At 45.5% G+C, this 16361-nt stretch overlaps 1 protein-coding gene across 3 annotated transcripts in view; it reads right to left on the reverse strand.

The window, feature by feature from the left end:
* Positions 1–12897, reverse strand: part of BRWD1 (bromodomain and WD repeat domain containing 1) — a 113105-nt gene extending 100208 nt beyond the window's left edge. For all 3 annotated transcript variants that reach the window (XM_073887030.1, XM_073887029.1, XM_025863528.2), the window contains exons 1-4: positions 12649–12897; positions 12477–12535; positions 12307–12336; positions 12085–12144 (exon numbers count right to left, since the gene is read on the reverse strand). In XM_073887030.1, the coding sequence (XP_073743131.1) occupies positions 12085–12144; positions 12307–12336; positions 12477–12535; positions 12649–12697 (198 nt within the window). In that variant the 5' untranslated portion in view covers positions 12698–12897. The remainder of the gene's footprint in view (positions 1–12084; positions 12145–12306; positions 12337–12476; positions 12536–12648) is intronic.
* Positions 12898–16361: the final 3464 nt, after the last annotated feature.

Genomic DNA, 16361 nt, shown 5'->3' on the forward strand with positions numbered 1-16361 from the left:
CTCAGGGCCTCACGCAGGGTTAGGGCTGATGGCGGCTGCCCTTCCCTATGACCCTCTCAGGGCCTCACCTTCCTTCCTCACCCTTCAAGACAATGTCGCCCCAGGGACAAAAGCTGTCCCTCCCCACCCCCCGTCCCAATCCCCATCACCATACAGATGTGAATTCGTATTGCGGTAACTTGCCTGCTACTTCTGGTTACCCCTACGGTGCGAAGCCCCAGGAACCAGGAGCCTTGTCCACCTCACCCACACTTGTCTCCCCGGAACCTTGAATACAACAGACTTTCACTTACTGAACAATGCGTCACACAGTCATGAACGAGTATCACACAGAGTGGGCTTGCAGCCGGACCTGCCCCCTAGGAATATAACCTCACTGAAGTCATTTATCCCCTTCAGCTTTATCTCAAACAGGAAATCACAATACAGACAAGGTAACAGGATTGCTGAAAGTGAGATTATACAGGTTAAAAGCTCTTAACTTTTGTGCAGTACTTGGCAAAAAATGACTCAAACATTGGCTACTGAGGGGCACCTGGCTGGCTCAGTCAGAAGAGCATGGGACTCTAGGTCTCGGGAGTCATGAGTTCCTACCCCACCTTGGGTGCAGAGCTCATTAGTTACATATAAATAAACAAACTTTTAAAAAAAAACACAAACCATTTTACTCAATGGTTAACTTTCTAGAAATTTATGATAAATGACAATTATAGAAGATGTAAATAAATGCACAGATACACAGATCTTACTTTGGTATTCATAGAATCACTAACAGAAAAAAAAACTAGAAACGAACCAAATGTCCAACAAACAAAAGGTTAGATAAAATTTTCTAGAGAAATGGAAAGGAATTCACAAAATAGGATCTTTTTAAAGATCCTATTTTGGGGGCCCCCGGGTGGCTCAGTCAGTGAAGCATCTGCGTTTGGCTCAGGTCATGATCCCAGGTCCCAGGATCAAGCGTCAGCGTCGGGGGCGGCAGGCTGGTCTCCCTGCTCAGTGAGGAGCCTGCTTCTCCCTCTCCTTCTGCCCCTCCCCCCTTCATGCTCTCACGCGCTCTCAAAAAAAGATCCTATTTCTGTTAGCGTATATGAAGAAAAAGAAACACCTCTCGCTCTCATGATTTTCTATTTTTTCTTTGCTTTTGCATTTTCTAAATATTCTACAATAAACAGCAATTTTTATTTAATATTAGGACACTTTTTGGTCAGATTACAGAGAAAAGACTAATGAACTAATTAATTACATCACTTTTCAGTTACCCCCCCCACAGAAAGACCACTACCAAGATCCTCAAACATTTACATATAAATATGGGCAAAATTTGGGGCGCCTGGGTGGCTCAGTCGGTTAAGCGACTGCCTTCGGCTCAGGTCATGATCCTGGAGTCCTGGGATCAAGTCCAGCATCAGGCTCCCTGCTCGGCAGGGAGTCTGCTTCTCCCTCTGACCCTCCCTGCTCTCATGTGCTCTCTTTCCATTTCTCATTGTCGCTCTCTCAAATAAATAAATAAATAAATAAAAATCTTTTTAAAAATAAATAAATAAATAAATATGGGCAAAATTTAATATAGGCAAAATGTAAGGCTTTAAACTGAGGCTCTACCACAAGGTCTTTCTCCAGCAAAAGTTTCTCAATGTGGAATCCAGCCTGAAATATACCAGTGATAGTTTAACTTGAACAGAAACTAGAGTAAGGGGGTGTAGACTCTCCTGACCCTCAGGCAGTGTGGTTAAAAGTACTAGTTGGCCCTACCTAACTAGTTATGGGACCTTGGACAAGGTACTTTCTAAGACTTCAGATTCCACATTTGCAAAAAGAACAGGTAATAATGCACACTTAACAATGTACAAGGCACACTTCTAAGGCTTTTAAGGTTTTGACTATTTTAACTCTTCACTACATTAATGGTAATAGCTAACATGCACACAGTGATTTCTACCTGACACTGTTCTAAGTACTTCACATAGACTAACTTACTATATCCCCAAACTACTCATCTGCATTTTACAGATGAGAAAACACAGGCACGGGCATTAAATAACTTGCCCAGAAGCAAAGAGCTAAGAAAAGGCAAAGCTAAAAATAAGAACCCTGGCTGTCTAGTTCACAACGCTCCAGCATCACTGGATCCTTGCAATTGGTTATACTGCATACTAATAAAAATGGCACGTAACAAGATAATCAAGGAGTATCTGAAGAGGTTTAGAGCCAAAGTGGCCCCTAGAAGTTTTTAAAGCCAAATACATGCAAACTGATTAAAACCAACACAGAGAATTTTTTCTAAGCAGTTAGGAGTCTCCCATCCAAATCTCATTCACCTACCCCATTACAAATAATAAGCAAAGTCAAAGTCTCGGCCAAATTCTAAACACTGCACACATAATTCATCCTGCGCTGCTATGGTATTACTTAACTGTAACACAGAAGTTTTGTGTTCAAAATGCCACTTTCGCATTTCTACATAATAAAGAGTCAATATGACTCAAAGACGCTATTTTGTACCTTCCTACTAAAATGGTCTAACAAACTTAAAAAAGGGATGTACAACTTCCATGTATCTCACAGCCATTCCAGTGCTGAACGCTGCTCTGACCTACAAATAAAGTCCATGTCTCAGACAGATTTTAAGAAATCAAAGATCATAGAAAAAGAAAATCATTTAATAACCAAACTGGTGATGGCTGGTTCTCAACAGGAAAATATACTAAGCATTAGGCCACCCATATTGATTCTTTCAATGAACAGTGAGAGCCGACTATGTGCCAGGAAGGACAATTAAGTGTACCCACAGAGGACTGCAGACAGTTACATGTCCCACGTAATTTTGTTAAGTTGAAAGTAGTCATTTATTTCAACTATTAAAAGGAGATAATGTGTGAGGCTACTGCCCTCACGTTAACAATGAGAACAGGTTGGTCTAGCTTGAAAATAATTTTTAGGGGCACCTGGGTGGCTCAGTCATTAAGCATCTGCCTTCGGCTCAGGTCATGATCCCAGGGTCCTGGGGTCGAGCCCCGCATCGGGCTCCCTGCTCCACTGGAAGCCTGCTTCTCCCTCTCCCACGCCCCCTGCTTGTGTTCCCTCTCTTGCTGCGTCTCTCTCTGTCAAATAAATAAAATAAAATCTTTAAAAAAAAAAAAAAGGAAATAATTTTTAAACCCATCACAGAGCTGAGAAAACAAGTTGACATCAACTACGCCCCAGAAACTGGTGAGCCCTTGTGTGACCAGAAAAAGATTCACAGCTGCTTTCATCCCTAGCAGAGAGGCAGGACAAACTGAGCACAGATGAGACTAAGGAAAAACCTGCCAAACTTTTAAACTTCACAAACATCTGTGGGCTGGCATGTCTGAGGCCTGATGAGAATGCTGAGGGCCCTCAGTCAAGAGTGTCTACAGCAGGGGCGCCACCTGTGTGGCTCAGTCGTTGAGTGTCTGCCTTCGACTCAGGTCATGATCCCAGGGTCCTAGGATCGAGCCCCGCGTCGGGCTCCCTGCTCGGCGGGAAGCCTGCTTCTCCCTCTCCCACTCCCCCTGCTTGTGTTCCCTCTCTCAGTGTGTCTCTGTCAAATAAATAAATAAAATCTTTAAAAAAAAAAAAAAGAGTGTCTACACCACCCCAATTCTCCCCACGGGCCTTCACCAACTGCAAAGGGCCGAAAACAGGATGCAGAGAAGCTGGGGAAGACCCAGTCCACACCAAGTGCACTCCAGAGGCCCTCTGAAAGCTAGGGATAGGAAAATAGAGTAGAAAGCCAAGGGCCCAAATTCCACTTGGGCAAAGAGATCTCAGCAACCCAAAAGCTGGCAACTGGACTATAAAACAGAGCAAGCTCTTTCAAGGTTTGGGAAGCTAGCAACCTGGCTATAAAATACAGACGTCTCCGGGAGTTCAGACCCTGTGTTGGGCTCCATGCTGAATGTGGAGCCTACTTAAAAAAATAGATTGGTCACTCGCTCGCTCAGAAATCTCACCAGTGCCCGAACCCCAAACTCTGCGGGAAGAGAAAATCCTGATCCAATCCTTAAACTATGTGAAGCTACTGATGAACCAAATGTACCTATAGCTGCAACAGAACCCAGAGACAACCAGATAGGACACGAATTAGATGCACCCAGCCTCTCACATTAAGAACTTGAGAGTAGGGACACCTGGGTGGCTCAGTCGGTTAAGCATCTGCCTTCGGCTCAGGTCATGATCCCAGTGCTCTGGGATCAAGTCCCGCATCAGGCTCCCTGCTTAGCAGGGAGCCTGCTTCTCCCTCTGCCTGCAGCTCCCCCTGCTTGTACCCTTGCTCACTCTCTCTCGCCCACGCTAACAAATAAAATCTTAAAAAAAAAAAAAAAAAAAAGAACTTGAGAGTAAAAGGGTGCATCCTTTACTGGGACTAACTGTATTACCTCAGCCTCTACTCTTTGCCCAGCATACTTCAAAAGATGATGGGATACACAAAGCCAAACGCGACCCCTGATCAAGAGAGGGAGTAGTCAACAGTGAACCCAGAGAAGGCCCAGATGTTGAAAATGCTCAGCCATTATCTCTTCAAAATATTTCTTCTGCACCATTCTTATTCTTTCCCTTTAGGAATTTAATTACACATTAGACAATTTGATATCACACAGATTCAAGAAGTTTGAACAACCTCAAGCACAGTAAATGCAAAGAAATCTAAAGTGCATGTAGTAGGAAACTTTTGACGTGGCCTCCAATGATCCCCACCTCCTGGTACTAACTACCTTGTGAAATCCCAAATCCCTTCCCCTTGAGTAAGTTACTTCTAACCAAAAGAATACACTCAACACTGAGGGGATACCACTTCCATTATTGTGACTTCTGTCTTACTAGCAGATTATTATTCCCTAGTCAGCTTTCACCTTTTGATGATGCAAGCTGCCCCGTTGGATAGACAAGTGGCAAGGAACTGAGGACAGCCAACAGACAACTAGAACTGAGACTTCTGAGTCCAACAACCCAAGAACTGATCTGGCAAAAACCGGGTGAGCTTGGAAACAGACCCTTACCTTACCTACAATCAAGTCTCCAGTTGAAACCCCAGAGCTGGCCAACACCTGGACTGTAACCTTGATGAAGACTGAGATGACTCAGCTCAGCTGTGCCTGGACTTCTAATTTACATAAATTCTGGAATAATTAATATTAAATCCGCGTTGTTTTAAGCCACTAAGTTTTGGGGTACCCTGTCATGCAGCAACAGATAACAACTATGGTACATCACAGTAAAACTACTAAAAATCAAAAACAAAATGAAAATCTTAAAAAGCAGCCAAAAAAGAAAAAAAGCATTATCTTGAAAGGAGAAATAGTAAGACTGCCAATTTTTCACTATTAATGTGCTGAAAGGGAAGAAAAAAAAAAAAAGCACCAACCGGAATTTCACCTTTAAAACAACTTTTAAAAACAAAGACAAAACAAAAATGTTTCAAACCAAAAATAAATAAGAAAAAGGAAAACCAAAGCCATTGCCAACAAAACTTCATTAAAATAAGTAACGGAGTAAGTTGTCCAGACTGAAGAAAAATAATCACAGATAAGATACATGGGAAGATAGGAAAGAACTGAAAATACCAGAAAAGGTAGACGGTGGGTAAGCAAATGAGTATTAACTTTAAAACAACAGCAGTAACACCTGGAAAAATTTATAACATATGTAAAAGTAAAATATGAAATAGCCCAAAGGACAGGAGGGTAAGAATTAACAGTTTTAATCTCATTTACTTGGGAGGTGGTAAAATAACTCACGTAAAATGGTCAACACATATTGTAACCTCTAGGGTAACCGCTAAAATAATAAAAGGATATATACCTAAAAAGCAATAAATAGTGTAACAATTAATCCAAAAGAGAAGAGAAATAAAGAGATGGGAACATATAAGAAAGATACCTGGTAGGCTTAACACAATTTTATTTAATTGTATTAATTACTTACATTATAACTAAAGACTCCAAGTAGAAGACTGAATAATAAAACTATACGCTGTTTACAGGAGACATACTTAGAAAATGAGAACACGGGAGGGGCGCCTGGGTGGCTCAGTTGGTTGGGCGACTGCCTTCGGCTCAGGTCATGATCCTGGAGTCCCGGGATCGAGTCCCGCATCGGGCTCCCTGCTCGGCGGGGAGTCTGCTTCTCCCTCTGACCCTCTTCCCTCTCATGCTCTCTATCTCTCGTTCTCTCTCTCTCAAATAGATAAATAAAATCTTAAAAAAAAAAAAAAATAAAAATAAAAAATAAAAAAAAAAAAAGAACACGGGAAAATGTTTGCTTTACTAAAAGTAAAAGGACAGAAAAAGATGCACTATGCCATCACTAACAGAGAGAAAGCAGGGCTGGCTGTACTAAGGCCAAGTCAGACTTTGAGGTAAGAAGCTATTATGAGAGAAAGAGAGAACATTTCCTAATTTAAAAAAAAAAAAGGTCAAATTCTGGAAAAGGTAAAACTATGGGAACAGTAAAAATCAGTGGTTAGGAGGGAGGGAAGGATAATTAGGCATAGCACAGAGGATTTGGGGGCAGTATCTGTATGATACTGTATTAATGGGTATGTGTCATTTGTCTAAACCCACAAAATGCACACCACCAAGAGTACCCACTGTAAATGTTAAGAGAACCCTAATGTAAACTATGGACTTGGGTGAATATGATGGGTCAACAGAGGTTCATCGACTGCAGCAAAAGTACCATTCCGGGGAATGCGGAAAACGAGGGAGGCTGTGCACTTACAGGGGACAGTGCTCAATTTTGCTATGAACCTAAAACTACTCTAAAAAAGTCTTCTTAAAAAAAGTTAATTCAATAGGAAGTTAACAATTATGAATTTGTACGTACCCACCAACATAAAGAAAGAACTGGAGAAAGAAAAAAGACAACTCTACAATAATGGATGGAGGTTGTAACAATCCTTCTCAGACACCAATAGAGCCAAAGGGCAAAAATCTGTAAGGATTTAGACAATGTGAAAGGAAAAAATTTCATGTGACTTTTGTCCCTTAGATGCAAATAACTGTTATGATCAGGTGAGCCTCTGAAAACAAAGTAATTAATAACTATCCTCTTTCACAGCAGGGCAGAGCACGCTCTCGATCTCAGGATACGGAGTTCAAGCCCTACGTGGCATGGAGAGCTTACCTAAATACGGCAGCACAGTCAAGGCTAAGGGACTCATCAATAACAACACCACTACCATTATTCAGCACCTAGCTAGAAGGCACCATAAGTTCCCCAGCCCACAACACGTTCACCCATAAATGGGTAAATACCAGGTATCATTCATTCAGACATAAGAGCCAAAAGAGACTGTATTTTGTTATCTCATCTAGACCCTACAAATATAAATTAAGCAAAGGGGAAGTCTACCCAATCAGGCCTTGTCATCCTACCAACATCGTTACTTGTAAGTGCTGATTATTACTGCATGCCCGGCATCGTAAGCCATTTTTTCCCCATGTTTACAACAATGCTTTGATACAATTACTATTATCTTTGGGGTGCCTGGGTGGCTCAGATGTTTAAGCATCTGCCTTCGGCTTAGGTCATGATCTCCAGGTCCTGGGATCGAGCCCTACATCGGGCTCCCGGCTCATTGGGGAGTCTTGCTTCTCCCTCTCCCCCTGCTCATGCTCTCTCTCTCTCTCTCAAATGAATAGAATCTTAAAAAATTACTATTATCTTTGTTACAAACATCAAGAAACTCACTCAGGTAGAGATTAGAACATCTACAAAGCAGCACAAATCAGGATTACAGCCCAAATACATGGCACAAAAATCCAAGTTTATAATTTCTATACCGCTATATTGCTAGACTGTAACTTGTCATCACACTGCCATGACCATTTAGTGGTCCCAAATTATCAATGAAATGCCTACAGAACGATACACCTCTATAGTCAACTACAAAGGAAATGCAGAATTCAGACAGGAAAGAGATAAGCTGCGTCAGTATCCCACAATGAAAATAAAATAGTGGAGTCAGTCGCAATACGATTACCCAATACAAAGTTGTTTTTGTTTGAAATAGGTAAATAAGTAGCCTTGCTATAAAAAAGGCTCAACTCAACCCTCAAGTAGAGTCTAACAGTGCACCCAAATTCTAAATCTTGGTTTATAATCTACCATAACTTAATTCCTTAATCCAGTAGGGAGCTCACAGTGGTAATATTGCTCTCCTCCTTGGTTTGGGGAGTTAATTCATAACTGAGGGAGATGGACAAGTAAGAGATGAGAAATAGAAAAATGTATTGATACATTTGTGCAAATTATTCTGCAACTACTTTGGTTAGTAGTAACCAAATAGTAATAATAGTAATAACCAAATGGTAATAATAAGGTTTTGTAATGACTGAACTATTTTTATATTTGGTAGAGTAAAAAGAGTAGTTTATTACAATAAATTTAAAATATTTACAAGTGTGAACTTTTAGAAAGATGAAACTTTGATTTGACAAAGTTTGCAATCCTGAGGTGGCTGAAATAATCATATATTTGTATCACTGTGAAATGCTCAAAGAAATTTAATTAAGACAATTAAGTGATGTTAAATATCTTAAGATTAAATTCTCATTACAAATTAAACGTCAGTAAAAAATAAAATAAAAATAATATTTCTAGAATCACTGTAAGATTTATAACGGAATTTAAAGATTTAAGAAAAATGACTACGTACAACAAATAAACTTTGCTTTTTTTTTTTTTAGATTTTATTTATTTATTTGACAGAGAGAGACACAGCAAGAGAGGTTGGAACACAAGCAGGCCTCCCGCCGGGCAGGGAGCCCAATGCGGGGCTCAATCCCAGAACCCTGGGATCGTGACCTGAGCTGAAGGCAGACACCTAAAGACTGAGCCACCCAGGCGCCCCTAAACTTTGTATTTCAATACAAATAACTTTAAGTGTTTTCCTTAAAGGCCTATTATACATTATTTGAAAGAAAAAGCATAGTGACAATAAATTCTCTAACAACAGGCTCCAATGTAAGGATTTCCTGATTTTATTTACTGGTTAAGGAAGACGGTGACCTACAAAATTGCATGTTACTCAATTAGTAAGTCTCTTGAATCACGTTTGCCTTATTTAAACATGCTCCTTCTTTACAAATTAGGTCCTTCCTCACTCCTGTACCCCATTCCATAGCTCTATTTCCTTCTTCCTCTTTCATGTTCACCACCTATAAATCATGAATACCCCAATTACATTTTACGAATTCACAGGCCCAACTGCTACTGCAGATAAGTAGTCTCAATTCTTTCAAGAAATAGCAAAAATACTCTGGCTTCCAAAGTACAGGTTGGAGTGACAACATGGTCCCAAGTCTTAGATAAACTGTAACTTTGTAAGCAGTGACTCTGGAATCACCTGAAAGGTTTCAAAAACTACCAACGTCCAGTCCCAACACAGTAATTCTGATTTAACTGGTGTTGAGACATGGCCTGAGTATTCAGATTTTATAAAGCTTCCCAGAGAGCTCTGATCCAAGAATGAGAACTCCTGAGAAAAAGGAGTAAATTTAACAGCACAAGGAAACAGCATAAGGAAACTATCAGACAAAACCCGAAGGTGAAACACTTTACAGACCAACTCAAGCCTCTTTGGGAAATCAATGGCACAGGAGAAAAAACTATGGAAGATAAAAAAAAAAAAGAGAGAGATGGAAAATAATTTCAGTACAACACATGGACCTTGCCTAAAACCCAATTCTAACTAAATATAAAAAGAAATCCAAGGAACAAGAGGAAATCCGAATATGGTCTAAATATATAAAGAAACCCACACAAATACTATCAAAGAATATTATTCTTTGGATTATAAGTGTGACAGACACTGGCACTGTGATGGTCTAAGAAACAGTCCTTCAATTTTTTCGAGATGCACTCAGCAGAATTGAGAAAGGAAATACAATGTCTAGATTTACTTTAAAATACTTCAGCATATTAACCAATAAAATAAAGGAATGTCTGGAATTTGCTTTAAAACAATACAGCCTAGGGGAGGGAGCTAACAGATGCAACATTCTTTGCTAATCACTGAGGCTGATAAGAAGTACCTAGTGGATGGTTCATTACTCTTACTTTTCTGTTTGAAGATTTCCACTGGTAATTTATAAAAAAAAAAAAAAAACTTCAAAAAGAAGCCGAAGTAAAGATAGCAAATTGGCAACGGGGTTCATTTCATTATTCTGATTTGTGTATATCTGAAATACTGCTTAATAGAAAGAAAAGCGGGCTTGGTTTGGAGAACTAGAAGCTACTCACGTACTCTGACAAAAAATAACTCTCCTGGATACAAGATGCTCAGCCTGGGAGGCTCGGTCGTTAAGGGTCTGCCTTCAGCTCAGGTCATATCCCAGGATCCTGGGATTGAGCTCCGCATTAGGCTCCCTGCTCGGCAGGAAGCCTGCCTGCTTCGCCCTCTCCCACTCCCCCTGCTTGTGTTCCTGCTCTCGCTCTCTCTGTCAAATAAATAAATAAAATCTTTAAAAAAAAAAAAAAAAAAGGGAAGCTCATCCTCTGTCACTTAAGAGCTAGGAGAGGGTAGAGGCAGGGGAAGGCAAAGGACAAAGACGATATCCACCAGAGCCCACGAGCAGGTGAGGAGAGATGACCTGGCTCACAGCCACACCACAGGAATGCATCACAGAGATCCGGGGTAATTCTAAGCAGAATTTTAAGTAGGATTTTAAGCGATTCTAACAGAGAAGCCAAAAATGTAATACTTAAAAAAGTTTTCCAGTAGTTACAGCATCTCAAAATTTACACAGTTATCTCTTCCACAGCACAACTGCACTGTCAATAATGCTCTTCAGCTTCCCTGATAACACCATTTTCTCTCACCAGAAGGTGTAAAACAAGTAGTCCTTTAAACGTTTCCTAGACTTAAATATCAAAATAACATATTCAATTCTGTCACGATGCAGAATTTTTAGAACTTTCTTGGAAATACTATTCACTTTTAAGTTTTTGCTTCAAAAAACTCTGCATCAGTAAATATTACAACTGATCACTGAAATAAAATCCTTTCTCCAAACTTTGTCAATAATACTTAACTGTTCGTATACAGACGACAAATCCCCGTTTACTTTTTGTCCTTTTGTTTAATCCAAGAAGTGATCGTATCCTACTACCAAGTTCTATCACAAGTATTAGAACTGTGGTAATAGATCCCTCGGGAGTTTCTGTTTTGTCCTCACTGTTTTGCTCATACAAGATGCTGACACAGCCTGGCAACTAACGAAATCCTTTCTCCTAATACACAAGTCGGCAAAAATATTTTCCTAAAGATTGTTTCATCTCATACGACAAACCAGTGGGCAAGACCTAATTCTATATTGTGAGAGCAACTCAAAAAGTTGACAAGGTGCACTGAAAAGAGAAGCGTAACCTACGCTAATGGTGCTCTAAACGGAGAAACGGCACAGTTAGGGCCTACGTTAAGTTACGTACAGCAAGGTCAACACAAAAATTCATCAAAATAAGTTCTCTAAGGCACTCAAAAGTATTATACAGTTCCGAGAAGCAAAAGTACCGGAGGAGTAGCATACTGCCACAACAGCAAGATTTTTATGGCGCTGCTGGGGGGAAAGAAAACATCGCTAAAGAGAACATTTCTCCACCTTTCAGGCACCACCGAATCTATTCCTAGGGAACAAGTGGTTAGAGGAGCTGGGCGGGGCAAAAGAGAGAACACCAATCAGAGGTCGAGTTACAAGTCGGGTACGAAAACAGAAGGATGAGAGCAGCTTGCTGAGTGGCTGGCGCCTCCCCCCCCCGCCCGCGCGCACGCGCGCCCCCGGCTCTCACCGTAGGCAGCCGCACCTGGGGACCCACCCCACCGCAAGCCGCGGCGCAGGGTCGCCCCCACCTCCCGCCAGCCACCCCCCTGGGCCGTTTCCTCCCAAAACAAACCTGGCCGCCCCAAAACAAAACCAGACAACCTGCCGAGGGAGCCCCGCTCTCCCGGGGTCGCCCCCGAGCAGCGCTCGGCCGCTTCGCCCCACAAGCAGGAGCCCCGACCAGGGGGCGGGGAGCGGGCGCTCGGAAACACGGGGATGGAAATGTCAAAAGCCTCACCAATTCCTCGTAGCTCCTGTTGTGCTCGTTGCCCTCCCAGTCCAGCCTCTTCGGCAGCAACTGCAAAGGCACGAGACGCACACGAGTGACCACCGCGCGGGGCCGGGCGGGGGGCGGCGGGGTGGGCTGGGGTGGGGAGCCGGGCGAGCGGCCCCGGCACGGTGGGGAGGGGGGCGCGGCGGGGGCGCGGCGGGGGCGCGGCGGGCGCCACGAAGCACAGACCTGGTACTGCTCCAGCTCCTGCACCAGCACCTGCAGCCGACGAGACGCGCAGTTAGCAGGGCGGGGGGCACCCGGGTCCACCCGGCGCCCTCCACCCGCGAGCCAGGCGGCGGCGGGGCCGGGGCCGGGGCGCGGAGGCCCCCGCCGCCGCCCGCGGGGCCCGCACTCACCTGGGCGGCTCTCCGACACGGGCCGGCCGATAGGTAGCGGGCGATGAGGAAGTACAGCTCTGCGGGAAGACGGGGAGTCGGGTCAAGAGCGGGCGCGGCGGCGGGGAGGGGGCCGGGGCCGGGCTGGGGGCGCCGCGGGGAGGGCGGGGAGGGCGCGGACGGCGCGTCTTACCCGACTCGATGAGGGGCACCGGGCGTCGGGCGGGCGAGGGCTCCGCCATGGCCGGGCGCGGGGCGCGGGGCGGGAGCGGGCGAGCGAAGCGTGTAGGCCGCGCCGAGGCCTGAGCGGGCCGGCGTCCCTCTAGCTCTGGCGCGCCGCCGCCGCCGCCATGCCGTGCGCGCCGCCACGCCGATGCCTCCGCGAAGTAGTCCCTCCGCGGGAGGGAAAGTAGTCCCTGCGCGGCGACCGCCCGGCGCCCCCGTCCGACCGACGGTGGGGTCGCGACCAGGGCGGCTGGCTGCGCCTCTCTCTGCCCCGTGCCAGGGGCGCCGCGACGGTAACGGGGCGGGTGGGCGAAGGCCCGGGCCCGGGCAGGCGGCGGGTGGGGGCGGGGAGCGCGCGTGGCCGGGATCCCTGCGCGCGGTGAGGCGGCGCCCGGCCATTGTGAGGCGGCAGCGCGGCGGCCGGGCTCGCGGCGGGGCGGGCGCCGGGGCGGAGGTCGGGCGGCGCGCAGGGGCGGGGGCCGGCCGGGGGCGCGGCGGGCGTGGGGGAGGGTTCCCGTGCCCCGGCCGGAGTGGTGTCGCTGCCCCCGGGGGTGCGGACCGCGCAGCGGGTCTGGCGGGGTCGCCCGCTTCGGGCTGTAGGAGGGGACGTTTCTCGGACAGTCATCCGGGGCCGGTGTGCTTGCCCCTCACGAAAGATGGCTCGCTGGGAGGACGCGAAACCCGTAGAACTTGAGCGTCGCACCAGAAAGCAGAGAGGAGAACGTCGGCCCGCAAAGCTTTCCCGGGGGAGGAGAGGACGGATGCGGGGAAGCCACAGGTGGGGGGGGGGGCAGGGGTCCGCGGACGCCGATGCGTCCGCCTCGGGGAGGGCACGGCGCACGTCCACGGCACGGAAGGACGAATAAGTAAGACCAGCCGCGGCCCTGGGAGAGCCCAGCAGGCAGACAGGGTTAAGGAGAATGCAGTCAATCGCAGAGGATGTCCGCCGCGCTAGTGGGGGAAAGCCGCTTGGAAGCGGCGATGACTTAGCCGGATGGGGAAAAGGAATGGGAGGAAGCGGGCGGTACCGGCAGGCGGCAGCCCATTCCCGGGAAGAGAAGCAGGAAACCTGGGGGAACGCACGAGGGCAACGGCGTGGATTCAGAGCTGGAGCAGTGGACGAGGGTTTTGGCCTCTCTCAGTTGCCGTGCTAGGCTTCTGGCCGAACCGGGTTCAGCGCTCAGCGTGTCCAGGGCATCCTATTCTGAGCCCGAAAGAACAGCAGCGAGCAAAGCAAAGAGCCCTACCCGCCGTGGGGTATGTCGCATGCTGTCGTTCGAATTCCTACTCCGTGTAATAACCCGCACGTAGCGGTGCAGCTCAGGTTCAGGTGGAACTGACCCTGGGCCTTGTGCCACTATTAGATGTTTGACTCTGAGTAAATCACTTAACCTCTGGGCTTCAGTTTTCCCTCACCTGTGAACTGTAAATCATATTTGTGCCTACTTCGTAGGGTTGTGAGCATTTACAACCCTGTGGGTTAATACGTGTTCCTGGCATATAGTAATAAGCACCCTGTCCGTGCTAGTTTTTTTATAATCATTTACACCAGGTAACGAAAGATCCTATATATGTTTGTGAGTGAACAACCCGAACATGTTCAGACAAGTGCATCAGTAATGTGTTCTTATATCTGTTAATTCAGCAAACATTATCAAATGACGGAGACCAAGAAAGAATGAGCCACTTCTTTGCCATCAGAGACTTAGGTGTCTTTTAGGAGAAACAGATGTAAGCAAATAATGACAAAATGTAGGGCAAAGAGAGGAGATCAACCTGCCTGTGGGAGGGAGAGTTGTTAGAGAGGTTTGAGCCTTCCCAGTTTCTGTGTGGAACGGGATTCCAGGCGTCTGAACAACAAAGGGCCAAGACATGAGTAACATTTCAAGTTTAAGGAACTCTAGTATGACTCTTTGGGGGGATTTTGGAGGTGTGGATGGGACCCACTAAGAAGTTAAAATGGAGAAGAAAAAAGTTAAAATTGGGAGCAGTCGAAAGGTTCTAAGCCAAGAAGGGTCCGTTTTAATTTTAGGATTGATTTGAGAGTTTTAGGACCAAGAGGCAGGAAAACCACTTAGATGACCTTTTAAATAGGAAAGAAATGAAGATGCACTAGGCCAATGGACAAGGACGAAGAGGCAGAGACAGGATCAGAAACGCATTGGAGGTTAAGTCAGCAAGATGAGGTTGAAGTGGAATGAGAAGAGTCACAAAGTCTCAAGTTTGGAGCTGAGTAGGTCAAGTTTGTGCCACCAACTAAGATAGGACGTACAGGCTGTAGCTCATTTGTTAAAATGAGTACTTGGCACAACTTGATTATTTGAAGTTACAGTGCATATTTGTGGGACAGTATGATCTGATGCTTAAGATTACCCAAGTTAGCAAGTGATAAAGACCTAAAGAAGGGAGGATTTAAACTTTCAAAGATTGACCCAGAAGTTGCATATTTCACTTTGGGTGGTTTGTTTGTTTTTGGTTTTGTTTTTGAAAGATTTTCTCTTTAAGCAATCTACACCCAATGTGGGCCTCGAACTCAGAAGGCCAAGATCAAGAGTCCCACGATCCATCCCATGAGCCAGTCAGGTGCCCCAACATATTTCACTTTGCCATAATATCATAAAAGCAAAAGAGAGCCCCCAAAACATATAAGAATTTATATATCAAGTACTGGTCATTGTCCAAAACTACAATTCCGGTATGGGCAGCCCGGTAACCATTATGAGGCATCAGAGTGAGGACAGTTTTCTTTTGCAAAAGCCCGGCTAGTTAGTGCCTTTACAACCTACTCTGATGTCCATGACCAGTACTGCTTGTAGATTTGAAGGAGAAACACAAAGATTCTGACAAGAGGCAGAATATCTTCCCCATTCAGCTCTCAAGTGACAGAAACCCAGATTTCATTCCCACTTCTGCCACCTAGAAAAGGAGATACACTCTCCCATCGGCAGCTCCACAGTGGGGGACCTGCCAGGAGTCTCCAAACAAAGCATGAATCATGTATATGTTCCCCCTACAATTGAACCCAAATCACTCCAAATGTAAACACTAAGATTTGCTTTTGGGTAAATGGAAATAGCTTGAGTTGCGCCACAGGCAAGCTATATGGAGAGCCAAATTCTAGAAAAGTTGCTAGATAAGCAGGGGCCAGGAGATCTTAACAGCTGCTGACCATCTGTAAGGCTGTCACCCATCTCCACTATAAGAGAACTAGAATGTGTTAGTCCTTGGCAGCCAACACCTCTCCTGGATAAGCATCACTGATCCTTAGTCAGATGCCATTAATATGCTCACTTCCTAGCTAAGAAAGCCGAGGCTGGCCTAGGGAGACCCAGAAGGGCCTGAGGGCACATAGCCAGGCTGCAAGCCCAGCTGGGACACAACGACCTTAGACTGAACCCATGCACTGCAGAATTTCTCCCCTTGCCACAGCTCACAAAAGAGGAATCAGAGCCTGAATAGGAAGGGACTCACACAAGACCACACAGATGGTGCACGAGAGAGCTGAGATTGGAAATGCACAAGGACGTGCACGATCTCCTTTATGACAGGCAACTCGGCGCTGGATCCTCTTGTTCTCATTTTAAGCATGAGGAAACTGAGGTTTAGAAAATTTCAGGACTTGCCTACGGATGTAAACTCTTAAGGAAAAAAAAAAATCCAGCGGGACCTTCCAAGTTACCG

Source organism: Callorhinus ursinus, unplaced genomic scaffold (genome assembly GCF_003265705.2).
Source record: "Callorhinus ursinus isolate GAN/ISIS: 27379988/994484 unplaced genomic scaffold, GSC_fseal_2.0 scaffold75, whole genome shotgun sequence".
Lineage (NCBI taxonomy): Eukaryota > Metazoa > Chordata > Mammalia > Carnivora > Otariidae > Callorhinus > Callorhinus ursinus.